The sequence below is a fragment of the Liolophura sinensis genome, chromosome 10 (genome assembly GCF_032854445.1).
Source record: "Liolophura sinensis isolate JHLJ2023 chromosome 10, CUHK_Ljap_v2, whole genome shotgun sequence".
Classification (NCBI taxonomy): Eukaryota; Metazoa; Mollusca; class Polyplacophora; order Chitonida; family Chitonidae; genus Liolophura; species Liolophura sinensis.
In genome coordinates, this window is record NC_088304.1 from 30828881 (window position 1) to 30845532 (window position 16652).

Here is a 16652-nt window from a genome sequence, read left to right on the forward strand (position 1 = left end):
GTTTCAAATGTATTTATGGAAAAAAAGTGTAAATAAATCGGTCACCCATAGAAATAGATTGAGTTGGTGTTGCCTGTTTGTAAGTGAGTTAGTGCTTGCAGTTTTATGTCATACTTAACAATTTTTCAATGATATGACGATGAAGGAGTCTTTACAATGCATGTAATATGCCTCCTTGTTGCAGAACGGATTTCCACCTCTCTTTTATCCAGTGCTCCTTCCCTGAGGCCTTACCGAAGAAAAGTAAGCTGCCCGCCCAAGCCATTATACTGATAGGGTCAACCAGTCATTGCATTATCCCCTTCATGCTGAACGCCAAGCGAGGAAGTGACTAGACCCAGGATTGACCCTGGATTTACCAGCTCCTGAAGTGGACTCTCTAGCAACTGTGCTATCAGGGGCCTGTGCTAGTTTGTAGTATGACTCTGTACTTTCACTACACATGTATGTTGATGACTTGTTGATGGGAAAGAAAATGCATTTATTTGTTACTTTACTGTAAATTTTCTTGCATAGACACATGTTGCTTAGTTGATCATAAAGGTTGTGTTTTGTATTTCACCTGTAGCTGGAATGCACTATTTAAAATGATACTTTTCATGCCAACACTTAATTTTTTTCTGGTCATAAATTAATCAATTTTGTCAGAAAAATCTAAGTGGCCCTATGAATTAATAAGAATCAAGAGAAATGTGTTGCTTGAAAACTGCTGTTATAAACTTGAGGTGAAATACAGTATTTCATACTGAAGGTCGTGGAGTACATGCCTTGACCTTGTGGAGTACATGCCTTGACCTTGTGGAGTACATGCCTCGACATTGTGGAGTGCATTCCTTGACCTTGTGGAGTGCATTCCTTGACCTTGTGGAGTGCATGCCTCGACCTTGTGAAGTACATGCCTTGACACTGTGCAGAAAGCCCTCACTGTAAATCTCCAACCTCTAATGCACTTTTTTCAGTGGACTGATGCATTCAATTATTATGAAAATGGCGCTAAAGTCATCCGTCACTAAAGATAAAAGCTTCACGACACTTTGCAAGTTATTTCTCTTCACCTAATAATTCTCTCCGAATGTTTCAAAGTATTGGTCGCAGGGCCGGTTGAAAGAGTTGAAGTATTGGGGCATTTGATTGGTGGTTTTTACTTCTACATGACTTGCACTGCAGCCCTTTTGGTTCTCTAACCTAGTACCAGGTACCATGAGTTACATCCTATCATTGAGTTTAATCCCACTTTAGCGACCGGTAATTTTGTGAACATGAAAGTATATATGAAATATATATAAATATACATACACATGTATGTATATACACACACACACGCGTATGTATATATATATATATATATATATATAAGAAATAAGAAAGAAAGTAACTAATAAACATTATATCAAAAGTAAACATGTGCAAGATGCAGAGATAAGGTTTATTCTGCTCAGACTAAAGGTACATAATGAAACAATTACAAACCTATATGTCATCAAAAATAAGCACTTCCAAAAACAAAGTCTGGGCTTATCCTGATCAGAGATACATGGATAATTATAGTATAAAGGTTGTAAAATGTCCACGTTCAGTTGTTGGTTATTTATTAAACAAAGCAGCAATAGAAAATCCTCCATACAGGTACACTGTATGCTTGGCTATGTTGTAAGCACCCAATGGAGCCTCACCTCAGATCGCTGAAGAGTTTTGACCTAATTTACATTGCCTGTAAAACACTTGCACTTCAGGAAGACGGGAGCAAAGATCCTGTTGTGTTTCATGAAGTTATAGAGTGAAATGTCAGCCTTGTCCTGGTAAAGCAATGCGTAGTAATCCATAATATCCATTTAATATGTTTAATATTGACGCTTGTTAATTATATACAGCTGGGCCATGTAATCCCTACTGCTACCGCAGCCTTCAGATGTTCATCCCCTATCATATGGACGGCTGAGGAATTTTCAATGGTTAAATAAGGAAAAAATTTTGAGGGTTCACAAATGCACAAATTTGATACAAAATCAGCTGCAGGGGTAAACTTTTGGTTCACTGGCTAAAAAAGAAGTGAATAAGTGCACCAATGCAATCCTGCTTTGCCACCTTCCTCTCTTAGCATGTATCCCTCGCACAGCCACAACATTGAGATTCCTGGAATCATGGTGACATCCCCCTGTTTGATGTCTACTTCATATGACAAACTATTATGACTTCAACCCTTCTGCTCATGCAATATTCTAGAGCTAATCCTCTGCCACAGAGGCTACTGGAATCTTTTCCACCTTCTTCCAGTTTCATCTCAATCATCTCCTTATACAATATTTTTCATAGTGCTAACCTTCGATCACAGAGACCACTGATGTTTGTTCCACCTTCTTTAAGTCTCCACTTGTTACCTTCTTCAAGTCTCCATGTGTTACCTTCTTCAAGTCTCCACATGTTACCTTCTTCAAGTCTCCATGTGTTACCTTCTTCAAGTCTCCATGTGTTACCTTCTTCAAGTCTCCACATGTTTACCTTCTTCAAGTCTCCATGTGTTACCTTCTTCAAGTCTCCATGTGTTACCTTCTTCAAGTCTCCACATGTTACCTTCTTCAAGTCTCCATGTGTTACCTTCTTCAAGTCTCCACATGTTACCTTCTTCAAGTCTCCATCTGTTACCTTCTTCAAGTCTCCATGTGTTACCTTCTCTTACAAGAACCTTCAGGCCTCAAGCACATCCACATACATCCCCGAGATCACTGAATTCTGTAACTTCCATCATGGTTGTGAGATCGCCTTGTGTGGTGTTCGCACCGCCATCTCATATCACTAGTAATCTGAAAGTCTTTCACAGCATCCTCCTGTCTTCCTCATGATCTCTGTCCACTGTGACCTTCAGGATCCAGAACTGGACCCATCAATGACGCCTGTCTCTTGTCTATGCCATGGATGATCTGTCTCAGCTTGTCCTTTTCTTCTGCATAGCCAAATATAAAATGGACAAACTATACTTTATTTATCTGATTTGTGTTTTACCCTGTATCAAGAATATTCCAGTCCTATTGCAGATGTACATGTAGCTTTGGTTTCATCGTGTTATGGGAATAAGCCTTCACACACACGTAGCCTCTGATGGCCATTACAAACCTTCACAAAAAGACCTCTCGTGCTCTCTCTGGAAATCTTCTTTCACAAAAATTGTGTGTATTTACAAATAACAGGGTAAAAGTTAAAACCTGGGGCTGATTCCACAAAACCAATTTTGACTTCTGTCAAATTTTAAAACATGATTTTAGAGCGTATTTTCAAGCCCTGTAAATTAAAATTTTGACTACGTCATCAAAGTTATTTTAAGACGAATGTGTGAAAATTTCAACTTCTCAAACCTAAAACTAAACACTGTGACAACATTTTAAATTTTGACATAAGTCTGAAATGTCTGTGAAATAGGCCTCTGGCCCTAGGTCAAGTTGCTTACAAGTGTGTTAAAAATTTTAAATTAGACAAAAACTGTCACATAAATCTCAAGTTTCGATTTTACAAGAAAAAATTTCAGATTACAAAATGCACATAACCAAAACTTGTTAAAGGTAGCAATTCACTATCCAACCATCTTCCATTTTTTGTCATTTCAGGGAATATATAAAACAGCAAAAATGATAACACCTGTAATTTTTCTCTGACACTTTTTACCCACCACACAGGTACAGGTGCTTGAAATTTCCATCTGCCTTTAAATATTTAATACGTATCCTGATCAACCAGCTATGTAACTTATTCCCCAGTGGGTAAGGATGGCGACAATTCAAATTTACTTATTGCTATGTCAAGACTGATCAAACAGGCTCAAACTATAAATTATATCTATCATTCAACACTTACCTTCTGTGGTACACTGAGCAAGCATCAGTGGTAACTGTTGTCTGTGGTGTTTGACCAGGAATTTGTGACACGACCGTATGGTGCCTAGAGGACAATAAACAATGGTAACCAATAAACACTGGGGAATATAAACCTGGTATTTGTGATATGACCATATAGTATCTACAGGACAGTAAACAATGGTAACCAATCAACACTGGAGAATATAAACCAGGGATTTGTGACAGGACCATATAGTATCTACAGGACAGTAAACAATGGTAACCAATAAACACTGGGGAATATCAACCACAAGTTTGTGACAGGACCATATAGTATCTACAGGACGATAAACAGTGGTAACCAATCAACACTGGGGAATATAAACCAGGAATTTTGACAGGACCATATAGTATCTACAGGACGATAAACAGTGGTAACCAATCAACACTGGGGAATATAAACCAGGAATTTGTGACAGGACCATGTAGTATCTACAGGACAATAAACAATGTTAACCAATAAACACTGGGGAATATCAACCACAAATTTGTGACCGGACCATATAGTATCTACAGGACAGTAAACAATGGTAACCAATCAACATTGGGGAATATCAACCACAAATTTGTGACAGGACCATATAGTATCTACAGGACAGTAAACAATGGTAACCAATAAACACTGGGGAATATCAACCACAAATTTGTGACAGGACCATATAGTATCTACAGGACGATAAACAGTGGTAACCAATCAACACTGGGGAATATAAACCAGGAATTTGTGACAGGACCATGTAGTATCTACAGGACAATAAACAATGGTAACCAATAAACACTGGGGAATATAAACCAGGAATTTGTGACAGGACCATATAGTACCTAAAGGATTATAAACAATGGCAACCAATAAAAACTGGGGAATATAAACAAGCAGGAATTTGTGACAGGACCGTATGGTTCCTATATGATAATAAACAATGGTAACCAGCAATTTGTGAGATGATTGTATATATAATATCTACAGGATGATGACCAGTAATTTGTGACAGGATCGCATGGTACCTACAGGATAGTAAACAACAGAAATGTAAAAAATTTGGCAGTTGATTAATTTATTTATTTGATGGCTGTTTTACATCATACTCAAGAATATTTCACTTATACGACGGCGGCCAACATTATGGTGGGAGGAAACCGGGCACAGCCCGGGGAAAACCCACAACCATCCGCAAGTTGCTAACACACCTTCCCACTTACGGCCGGAGAGGAAGGCAGCATGAGCTGAACTTGAACTCACAACGACCGCATTGGTGAGAGGCTCCTGGGTCATTATGTTGCGCTAGTGCGCTAACCAACTGAGCCACGGAGCCCCCCAGCAGTTGATTAATTAAAAACAATAGTATTATATTTACCTGACACATGCAGTGTGTGAAAACAGGCTTCTTGTCCAAAAAGTTCCTTTGTCAAAGCAAGAGCAGACATCAGCAGTTTGTAGAAGGCTCGATCAGCCCGAAATATCACCATGTTTGTCTGTGCGTTAAAATATTTCACTGAAAAAAAACCAAAACAAAACAAAACAAGAAATCAATATTAACAATGCTAATTTATTGCTAATTAAGAGTTGAAACAACATTTTATACATTTACATCATCTTTATTTCAATGGTAATTGGTCAGGATGTATATTATAAGCATATAAACAAGAATTTCAGTAACATTACAATGAAAGAAAAGATTTTTAAAAATGAATGAACAGAATACTATGCCTTAACACAAGGCCCACATTGTTTTATAGTGACAAAAAAATACAAAGAAGAACACCTGTAGAATGGATACAATGATCACAACCAGCATGTGCATAGGTTAGCTGCCCCGGGCAAAGCTTTTCACAAGACATCCAGTATAAACCAGGCTAAAAGCTCTCCATGGGCAATGAGCATACCAGTAGTCAGCAGCTAACCTGCCATTTGTCTGCCTTTGGTGAAAAAGTAGAATAGTTTTAGGCTGGTTGTTAAATGTTCACTCTGTAACTGGTTATTATGTGCACAAATCACTACAGAGGCATGGCGTAAAAGTGTGCTTGTGGTGAGCTCCGGGTTTGATTACTGTGAGTTTGTGGTGAGCTACTGAATTGGCATGATTGGTGTGCTAGTGGTATGCTAGCTAGTGGTATGCTAGCTAGTGGTATGCTAGCTAGTGGTGTGCTAGTGGTATGCTACACTCCTCATGCAGAGGCCTATAACCTTCTACATGTATCTACTACCTCTGCTAAATAAGCTCCCACATCTAATAAAGATGGCTAATTAACCATAATTCAGAATGACTATAACATGTTGTTACAAAGTTACGAAGACTGAATGAAGCGGGAAAGTGAAACAAATTTGACGAAATTCATTGACAGAGATTGGGCTTTAAGCAAGGATACTATTTATGGTTCACTTGTGGGCGGTCTGTATTGTAAAGTATTGCTGAAGAGGTCTGTGTTTCCTTGTAAGTGCAAGACTCAGTCGTAGGTACCCTGCCTCTGAGTAAGTGTTGAGACCTTCATCTCAATGAATAATAATCTGAACTCATTTGCCAAGGTATTTTGCTCATACTGATTGCTCAGTGGCTAATATGGATGATGTCACTTTTCATTCATATCAGTAAACCTGGTGTCTTTCAACAGAGCATGGAATCAATAGATTTGAGTGATGATACGCCACATAGATTGTTGTAAAATGCCATACTCAAGACTTTTGACTTATATGATCAGTTTCATCAGTGTAGGAAACCCCAGTTTGTGCCCTGATTAAACCACTGACCTTTAGCAAGTAACTGACGAACTTTCCTACATGTAATGTACCCACATGCACACCACATATAGTAGCTAATATATAACCACACTTGCCTTCTTGACTGCTCATTGCCTCCAAGGCCCCACAAACAATGACAGCAGGGGAATCCACAAATTTCCTAGCTGTCAAATATAGGGTTTGAATCTACAGGCCTACCGTGTTTGTTCTAGTGATTAAAAACAAGTGTATTTACTCACTTGGTCATTATCTACTCCCAAGATGGATCGAAGACATGAAGGCAATAATAAATCTATTCAAGGTAATAACACCCCATAATTATTCATTTTAAACCTGAACCGGCATCATTAAAGGCACACTAATTAACCTGCTAGTGATATCTGAAGGGCGCCCATCCCGTAATCTCCATGGGCCTTCTGCACCATCTGCTTCACACTGTAATACACATCTTTTCCAGTGACCTTCTTGGCGATTTGCAGACGATCAGCGTATATGATCTCACATAGCAGATATCTGAAAACAACAGAAATTTGAAATTCAAGACTGCACCTTGTCAAATGTCATGAATAGGGAAGGTGGAAAGGTTTTTACATGCAGCCACCGCTCTGAAAACTGATTAGGTTCCGATACTGTTCGGTCTCCCATATATTCTATCTTTTCGTATTATCAATGCAATCATGTTCGTACTGATTAAGCGCAAACAAATACATATTATTTTACTGGACTGTAGGTTGCTGCTGCTGTTGTTGTTGCCACTGGTTCACTCGTGAAAGTGAAACCTAGTGACGGTATCTAAAAAACAGAACTAAATAGCCATCATTGAAGAAAACAAACAGTTAGTGTATGGGATATGAAACAAAACTTATAAAAATGTGTTCCTCTTCAAAATGACATCTAAATTATGGTAATAAATCACCTTTTTTTGAACCGCATTTTTACGCACTTCCGCCATCAACTTGCGCGCCACTACAAACCTAGTTGATTTCATAAATACTTGTGCAAAAGATATCCCAGGTAAAAAAATTTTCGATCGCCCTTTGTGACGAATTTGTTTAGAATACATTTACTATTTTACCTTTCCCCCCTTTCCAACAAATATACTAACATGAAACCTTTAATTATAATACCATATCTGTAGTTTATCCAAGCTGATTGGTTGATACAAACTGAGAGAAGAGTCTGGGTTAAAGCCTTCTACTGACTCGCGCCGGATTTCTCACTGATTTAATGCAAAGAATTAAGCTTGTAATTTGACCGTGGCTATCCAAGAAAATAAAAAACTTTAACTGTCACCGCCCTTTTAAACACTCCTATTCTACATGTACTTCCATGGTTATTTAAAACTATGATGGCACTTAACGTTCGCCATCAAAATCTCACTATAGATATCTAACATTTATTATGTTGTACCTGGTCACGTTGGTAATAATTACATAGCACACATGTTTTTAAAAATAAAATATTACAATTACAATAATTTTAATTATCTAGGTACATTTTAATCTATATATATATATATATAGTACAGTTATACCCTCTTTCAAGTTTGATTCTAAATTAAGCTAAGTTTCATCTCTAATGAATCAACATTGTAAGAGATTTCAACAACAGAAAAGTTCCATAAATTAAAGCAAAACTGAGTATGCGATTACCTGCTAAGCAATACTATGAACCTGGATGAAAATCATCACGTGAACCTAGGAACAAATATGCGATGGTATATCTCTACAGTCTACTCGCCAGTACAGACATGTGCGACAGGGCGGGCGGTAAAGATCAAGAAAAAGTTCTCTAAGGTTTTGCGTGTGATAGTGAAGTATTAACCGACACTATGGTTCAGACTGTCGATGTCACTGGTTTGAGCAGTTATAAGGAGGAAGTGGCTAAGCATAAAGATAAGACAGTATTTGCGTTGTTTACCGGATCGCCGGATAGCTCCGGCAAGAGTTGGTGTCCGGATTGTGTTAGAGGTATGTTGTGAAGGCTTCCGTAACCTACATGTGATGTATAGAGTACAAGTCGCAGTGTTATCCACCCACGTCACGCATATATTTGTCTTTATTTAACCAAGGAAACCAAAAAGTTGAGTGAGACGTAGGCCTACGCCTGCCTGAATTATAAATGCTATGAAGACTTTCAATTTCTAACATTACTGTACTGCATACTAAATGTAATATCACATTTTTGCCTACACGTATAATTGTATATATCGACATGTAGTATTGAGGTATTGCCAAATGTATTTATAGAACTAGACACACTACTGCACATATCCAATTTCCCCCATGTCGCTCTTGCTATTAATTTACATTGAGGTATGATGGAGTGTGATATAGGAATACCAGTATGCTTTACATGTGTTGTGTTGTGCGTTTTAATGACTGGTATTCCAGAAACCTGCGAATGGCAGTGGGTTTCCCTGGGCTTGACTCGCTTTCGTCCTTCCATACTGATGGCCGCCAATCAAATAAATAAAAAATCGAAATTTTAATAACTAATATCTGTTATAATTTCAGCTGATGGTGTAATCCACAGCGCTTTATCCAAAGCGCCAAACGATGCTGTGTTCATCAACTGCTTAGTGGGAGAGAGGGCAGTGTGAGTACACAATTAGGATCGATATTACAATATTGTCTAAAGTGAAAGACAACCCATGACTCATGTTTCTGTCCATTGAAAAACTAGCATTCAGTGTATCTTAAACCGGCATTAAATATTTTTTTAGATTATTTTCAGCCCAGTTAAAGATTAGTGAAATTTCGTCTTGATACAGCTGCAGCATGTCTCCATTATCAAGACAAAGGTGACGTCACGTTTACTCTAGCACTCTAACATCAAAGGTATTTTCCATATTATAGCCTAAGCGGTAGCCTATAGCAGATAATGTTGTAGACTTCAGGGATAAAGGCCAAAGTGATAGCGATAGTTTTCTCGGAAATGGGACATACTGGAAGAATATTTCTTCCACTGCTTGAACTGTTGATACAGTAGGCCTACTATATCATTTTCAAGGAACTCCGGTGACCCTGTTCAGATAAACCTAGCTGCAGATGCATGGCCGGGGTATTCCTGGTTCAGCACGTAGGCTCCGAAGGGATTGTGCTGGTGATTTTGACCCCTATTAAATGTTTACAAAAGTATAACAGGATTGTTGTACAACTAGATTCATGCTCAGCTCTCAAGCAAATGGAAATAAATCTAAGCACCACTGAGGCTGATCTGAGCATCGAGTGTCGCTGGATTTACGCTTCAGTTTTGTTGTGCTGACCTAGTTGTTGAACGTCAGAGAAAGCCACTCGGCTAGAACACAGTGTTTCAATAAGTTTACTGTATTTTACAAAGGAAAACAGTAAAAACATACCTCGTATGCAAGAAAGATGAAGGAACAAAATTTAAGTTCTTCAGTTGTAATAAATGCAGATAAACTTATATCATAAGGTTTAATTAATTTTAAGCAATGTCTGGTGAGGTGTCGTCTCAAACCTTTGGCATCCCAAATGAGTTTTGCACTGACTGTGATATTTGTTATTTTGAAACTGCTGACTAAATGCTAAAATGATCAACAAAAAATTTTTTTGGGAGATGAATGCGGTTTGGGCCGAGACAGTATGCTATCCTCTGACATAATTTCTGATACCATCGTTGAATATTACACAGCTTGGAAATGAACTGATTTTCCATCTGTGGTGGTTGGTAAATGACTGAGATCTGCTCAGTAACACTGTGTGAAATGGCCCTTCAGCTGCACGTAACTAAATCATTGTAAATGATCTCAAAATGATGTCTTATGCAGTAGTTCTGTGTTATCATATGTCACTTCATGGAGTGAACTTAGGCCATGTGACCTGATAGTAGTGTGTTTGATTGGATAAAATTCTCAAGATGCCTGCCTTTATTTACACCAGCCATTTGTGCCGTATTATCATTTTGTTCTACAGGTTATTTGGTCACATCTTATAAAAATAATAAAGTATGATACTTTTTAGAAAGCATGAGTGTTCTGCTTTTGATTGAAATATGTTTTAGCCAGGTGCTGTCTTGTCCTTTAAATATGTATGTCTTCAAGTACAAATATATAGTGTGTATTTTGCCTGGATTCATTTCCTTTGCACCTTGGGTTATGAGGTGTATTAATAACAGGTTAAAGAAATTTGACAGAGCCTAGGAGGACCCACGACACTTCTCTCCTAATACAGTATCTGTCCTCTCTGTTACATTAACCTATACAAGAGGTAAGAATATCTGTCTCTGAAATGGGAAACGTGAGTTCAATCCTGAGAGTGGTGATGCTTACAGTTTGTAATGAGCAATTTTGGTACTTCCTTGCTTTATGCACAGCATATGGGAAGAGCTAAGTGCTGGGTAGCCTAATATTCTCTGATTGTGTCGTGGATCATGCCTGGTGTCTTCTGCATGGCAGTGCGGGAGCACCTAGAATAAGTATATCAGTCAGCAATAATTAGCACCCTCGGACTGTGACAAGGGATCGAAATAATGCTGAAATTAACATTACAATTCAGGGACAGAAGTAAACAGTCATTTAGAACATGTACCTTAAAACCTGTTTACCGTATGTGGGAAGGTCTAACAGCAACCTGCGAATGGTCGTGGGTTTCCCCCAGGCTCTGCCCGGTTTCCTCCCACCATAATGCTGCCCGCTGTCATATAACTGAAATATTCTTGAGTGCGGCGTAAAACACCAATCAAATAAAATACATTTAAATCAATAAATAAAACCTGTTTATAAGTGTGACTGATTTCTTCTTGTCTTCAACCAGGTGGAAAGATCCCAACAATGAGTTCCGGAAAGAACCCACCTTGATGCTGAAAGGGGTTCCTACACTCATCAAAGTAGGCACGGTAAGCACTGCACTGTAGAGCATTATTTCATTACTTTTCCTAACAAAACTGTGTGGGACTGTGTTTTGTTCTGTTGTGCACAAATCAGTTCTGTAACATTTCAGTGTCATAGATATAAGTGAAAGAACTGATTTGATGAGGGCACACAATTTTCTTCTTCATTCTCACAGAGGAGCCAGTAATTTAACAGTGAGCTTTTAACTTTATTCTCCTAAACTGACAAACTATACCCTCCCTAAAGTGCTTTTGTTTTTGGGGTTTTTTTTTTTCATTTTAGACCTGCTTTCATATGATCCTGTATTTGACAATGTTGCATTGTATATGGACTCATGGTATATGTGTTTTATTGATTGTTTTTAAATGTACAGCTAAGAAAAGGTTCATCCAGTTTTACCTGTAGTTTAGAGAGGAATCATCCTACAAGTAGTAAATTAAAAAAAAATAATAATCATAAAGAAATATTAAATAACAAAGCTGTATATATGATATGTTCTTTATAAATGATGTATGTATGAAAGTTTGCCTATAAAAGCAATATTCAAAACTGTGATATTTAAAGTGTGAGTTTTGTTTGTTGATAAAAAAATTTTATTTATGTATTTATAACTCACCACAACAGTGAATCATTTACAGCTGCAATAATGACTGGATATTTGTGACAGTACTGTTAAAGTATGCCACATGCATAAGGCAAATTTGAGTCCTTTTAGTGGAACACTTGATGCAGTGTCCGTGAACAGTTTGATGTGTACAATATGATTTTGGATTTATGCTTTAATACAGACTGTAACCAGATCCATAAAAGTAATGATTTTATTACGGTAGTAAATAATGGACTGGACACTACACAGGGCAAGATGTGTTTACATTATATATGTTATATATTAAATGTCTTCAGCTTCAGCTATAAATGGAAAAATGACACAAGATTAGCGTGCTGCATTGTGATTCCTCTGTGATTAGAGGACCTTTAAGAACACCTTTACTAAATCCCATCTTAAAATTGCTTTATTTATAAACATTCAGTTGTATACAAGGAAGTGATAAAAAGTAATTTAAAGTTTTTGTTTTTATTTTTTATTTTTTTTTATTTTTTTTTTTTATTGCTGTTTTTATCTGTTGTTTTTTTTTTCTTTTGATTTTTGTCTCTATTTTTGGAAATATTTTCCAATAAACTCTTGGTAATTTCACCCTTGGCACCTAGCATAAAGCAAAGGCCAACAAGTGTCTGTATGCTGTGGCTGAGTAGGGTGTCATGTCTGATGTCATTTGGATGGTGTTCCATTTAGGCAATATAAGTAAATATATCAGTCTGCTAGAAATGGACACCATCATCATATTTATGACAGAAGTAATGTTGAAATGATGTTACACTTCGAGCTGAAAATAACAATGATAATTCAAAAAAAACTCAAACTGGATCTTTTTCATTGTCAAAATAAGCTGTTTTCATGGCTCAGTAAAATTGTCACAAAGCTTTTAAGTCGTGAACTGTTAGTTAAGTAAAATAATCTAGTCAGTTCCAACGCTCTAAAGTATACATGTTTTAGGACGTCGAAAAGTTGACGGAAATGAGAATTATATTAAAGGTCACTATGACCTTGATGTTAAAATTATTAATTAACTGTCGCAATAATGTTCTGAAATGATTGCCATAAAATGCTGTCAAAAGCCCACAATCAGAATATGCATTGTCGGCAGTTGGGTAGCCCTTTACAGCACGACTCTTGTTTGATATTTCGGGCTTGGCACAGAGTCACAAGGTCAATTTCCACTGCACGCCGCTCCGCACGCTACACGACGCGCGACGCAACGTCATACAATAGCACACTACTTGTTATGTATAACCTTTTCCACTGTCCGCGGCGCGGCTCCGATGCGACGCCGCATCAAAACACTCGATAGCTTTGTTTCTATATCCAAGACGTGCGGCGTCATTTGCCGGTTCAGTCTTTTGTCGTGTTGTTGTCTGTTTGTTGCTTTGGTTGCAGGAGGCAGCCATCTTGTAACAACAACTTGCTCGTTTATCATCAAGGAGGTTCGGCTAACATCGGATGTGCGGCGCGGCGTGCAGTGGACATTACCAATGCGGCGTGGCTTGCAGTGTGCTGCGAGGATTTTACAGCGCAGCCTGCAGTGGAAATGGTCCTATACCTCCATATCTTACCTTCCATGTGCGAAAACTGTCTACCTCTCAACAACAGAAGGAGCAGCACCCAAACTATCATAATTTTATACAGGCATTGATTACAAAATATTATAAAAGCATTGATCGCTGTCACCCTTCTCTTTTGTCATGGCGAAGCGCCACTGTTTCATGCCGGTGTTTTGTAACATCCAAATCTGCGACTTGTTCATCATAGTAAACTAGCCATGGTTAGCGGTCGGGCATGTCAGGGGAGACTACTCTTGAGGGAATGTGGACGTTATATTCATCATATTCGACCATGAACAGTTGCTGTTCGAGAATACTTCCAGTCTCACTAGCTCAGTTCTTTCTTGCAGTCTGCTGACACACCTGTCTCTTGACCAGATGCCCACATGGTGCATTTATTTGTACCAACAATTGTAAGCCTTAAGCAGGTTAGGGGCCTACCGTGGACGTCACTCTTTTAAAAACTTTCTTATGAAGCACGAAGGTCAGATTTGTAAATTAGATATTACCTTATTACCCTTTCCCCATGTTTAGGAGTTTGCCGTTTATATTGGCAAAACGCATGTAACCTGGTTTATTATTTATACGCCATTGAAAGTCCAGTATTTCCTTCACTGATAAAACTGATATCTTCACTATATTCGCGTCTGGATTTCACGTCTATCGTGAAATCTTCGTGGACTGCATTACAAAGCCGTGCACTTCCGCGCAATATATTGTTCGCCAAAAAAAGAGGTAGAAATTCTTCATGTGCTTAATTTAGGTAAATACTTATATTGCATTAGCATTAAGCACCTTTGTAGAATGTATAATTACTTACAGACAGGGTTTAAAACTGTAAAATTCCACCCACCATAATGCTGTTCGCCGTCCTGTAAGTGAAATATTCTTGAGTACAGCGTAAAACACCAATCAAATAAATAAATAAATAAATAAATAAAACTGTAAAAAGGTTTTGTGGGCGCGGAAGTGAATGAAATTTCAGCGCGTACGAATAGAATCAGAAATACAAAGAAATGCCACATGGCTTATTTTTTTCACGGATGCAACAGATAAACTGATACGCGTCTATGTACATGTAGAGAAAATGTCAGAATATAAATAATAAACAGAATATTGCACAATGAAGGTTGAATGCCATAAATATTGTTCTCATGAAAGGTAGAAATGATAACCCATTGGACGCGAAGGTTATCATTTCTACCTTTCATGAGAACAATATTTATGGCATTCAACCTAAACTGTGCAGTATCCTCTATTTACCACACTTATGACACATGTACACTTGGGCATTGAAAAGAACCCTATTGATTTTTTGCTACATTGGTCATTTTTGAAAGGTATGATTTGTGACACAGAGCCATGTAGCAGAACCGACCCATTGTTTCAAAGTCGTTGGGCCACTTGTCTCCATTACCATGTGAACTCCTGCAGTTGTGCTTATGGCCATGATGTATTATTTGCATTGTATGATATTTTGTTTGTTACAGAAGAACCGTTTGGTGGAGGCGGAGTGTGCCAAAGAGGATCTGGTCACCATGTTGTTTACAGAGGACTGATGCTAGTGTCCAGCACCGTCTGCTTTCTGCTCAACCATGGGCTCACGACAACCACTCATATCTCTGCCTATTCCACGGCATACTCAGACAAGTATCAATGTAACAAGGACTAGCATCTTGGACAGGTTGGCTGTGAAGAATGTCAATCAATCAATCAATCAATCAATCAGTCAATCATGATGGAATTAGAAGAAAAGAATCAAGATAATTGGACAATTAATTTTTTGTCTGTATGGAACAAGACAGAAAATTGAGATAAATTTGGGTCAAATTTGGGTCAATATGACAGTCTTTTTTATTAGCATATATTTTTGTGAGGTGAGTAGGCTTCATTGTTTGATCATGGTTCTCTGACAGTTGGTGGAAAGGCTTTAGTAGCCTTTGACTGTTTGTGAAAGAACACAGTTACTTCTTTTTTCTGTGGCCTATTTTAGCTCAGCTTTACAATGCGATTTTACTGGTCATCTTGTACCCAAGCCTTTGCTTCTGCCTATTGGCCAACCTGTTTACATAAGGATATGAAGGTCTCACAAGCAGTTGTATCTACAGGTATTTAGACAGTGTGGTATTGGACAAAGCACAGACTGTTTTGGATTCGTATTTGTAATTTAGACGTATCTCTACGTCATGATTCAAATCTGTAGTAAGTGATATCATTGAGTGCAAAAAGTAGAATTATTTGTTGAGTTATTAAAGAAATTCTTACAAATGGGCTATGTAAATTGTGGATTTCGTACACATCAAAGGTTATTCCCAGCAAACACCTACAATTTTTGCTTCAGGAGTAAGGCAAATAGTCATGTGTAAATTGACTCTTTTCTTGTAAAAAAAAATCTTGAACGATTTATGACATGTCGACAGTTAAAATTAAAATCTGGTGCATACTGAGTAAATGTTTGGCATTAACTGGGCAAAGAGTGCTGTTTTCTGTCCGTGTTTCTTTGTAAGAATTAAAATCAGACCCATGTCTTAGTCGATTAAGTTTCGTTTGGTACCAATGCGATCATCTGCGTCTGTTCAGAAGTGTACCACACGGCTGTCCAAACAGACTGAGCGCAAAGTGGTATCGATGACCTGTCGGTAAATGTCAGTAGGCCTGTGATGTGATACGCTGCATAACGATCATGTACAAAATGCTAGTCCGTACACATTCAGCCCAAATACGGAGGCCTTTTTCATTAGGTACCGGATATCCAATAAGGCCCACAGCATAAAGAGAGCAAAACTAGAGCTGCGACGACAGTTTGACCCGTCAAACCAATTTTATTACATGTTTACTTATTTATTGCATGTGTTCAGTTTATTATCAGTTTTAAAAAATTGCATAAAAGTGTCAATACCAAGCAGAAGAGAATATAAACATGCAGAGGTAATAAATTTTTAATATCGAAGACATACCGCATATATGAAGTGTAAAACCAGAACAGCGACAAGTGTGATAGCTGGCAAATGGT

At 37.9% G+C, this 16652-nt stretch overlaps 2 protein-coding genes across 3 annotated transcripts; one reads left to right on the forward strand and one right to left on the reverse strand.

Moving 5' to 3' along the window:
• Positions 1 to 2033: 2033 nt before the first annotated feature.
• Positions 2034 to 7575, reverse strand: LOC135476277 (ribonuclease P/MRP protein subunit POP5-like). 2 transcript variants are annotated; one of them, XR_010445108.1, is made up of 6 exons: positions 7541 to 7575; positions 6992 to 7137; positions 5243 to 5380; positions 3847 to 3930; positions 2644 to 2941; positions 2034 to 2547 (listed from the first exon to the last, which is right to left on the reverse strand). XR_010445108.1 is itself a non-coding variant. In XM_064756258.1 (5 exons), the coding sequence occupies exons 1-5, from the start codon at positions 7555 to 7557 to the stop codon at positions 2835 to 2837; spliced, it is 492 nt and encodes a 163-aa protein (XP_064612328.1). In that variant the 5' UTR covers positions 7558 to 7575; the 3' UTR covers positions 2034 to 2834. The 2 variants fall into 2 exon arrangements, 1 of the variants encoding a protein (XP_064612328.1); XM_064756258.1 differs by having other exon boundaries at positions 2034 to 2941.
• An 802-nt stretch (positions 7576 to 8377) lies between these two features.
• LOC135476278 (thioredoxin domain-containing protein 17-like) lies at positions 8378 to 15462 on the forward strand. Its single transcript, XM_064756260.1, has 4 exons — positions 8378 to 8594; positions 9141 to 9222; positions 11403 to 11484; positions 15130 to 15462. The coding sequence occupies exons 1-4, from the start codon at positions 8456 to 8458 to the stop codon at positions 15196 to 15198; spliced, it is 372 nt and encodes a 123-aa protein (XP_064612330.1). The 5' UTR covers positions 8378 to 8455; the 3' UTR covers positions 15199 to 15462.
• Positions 15463 to 16652: the final 1190 nt, after the last annotated feature.

What these genes read in the sequence shown, in the direction of transcription:
- LOC135476277 (XM_064756258.1), bottom strand. An exon ending in TCACACACTGCATGTGTCAG is followed by an intron (nt 3,931 to 5,242) that starts GTAAATATAATA and finishes ATTGTCCTCTAG; the next exon opens with GCACCATACGGTCGTGTCAC. An exon ending in TGCTCAGTGTACCACAGAAG is followed by an intron (nt 2,942 to 3,846) that starts GTAAGTGTTGAA and finishes TTGGCTATGCAG; the next exon opens with AAGAAAAGGACAAGCTGAGA.
- LOC135476278 (XM_064756260.1), top strand. Translation starts at nt 8,456, where the DNA reads ATGGTTCAGACTGTCGATGTCACTGGTTTGAGCAGTTATAAGGAGGAA. An exon ending in GTGTCCGGATTGTGTTAGAG is followed by an intron (nt 8,595 to 9,140) that starts GTATGTTGTGAA and finishes TTATAATTTCAG; the next exon opens with CTGATGGTGTAATCCACAGC. An exon ending in TTAGTGGGAGAGAGGGCAGT is followed by an intron (nt 9,223 to 11,402) that starts GTGAGTACACAA and finishes GTCTTCAACCAG; the next exon opens with GTGGAAAGATCCCAACAATG.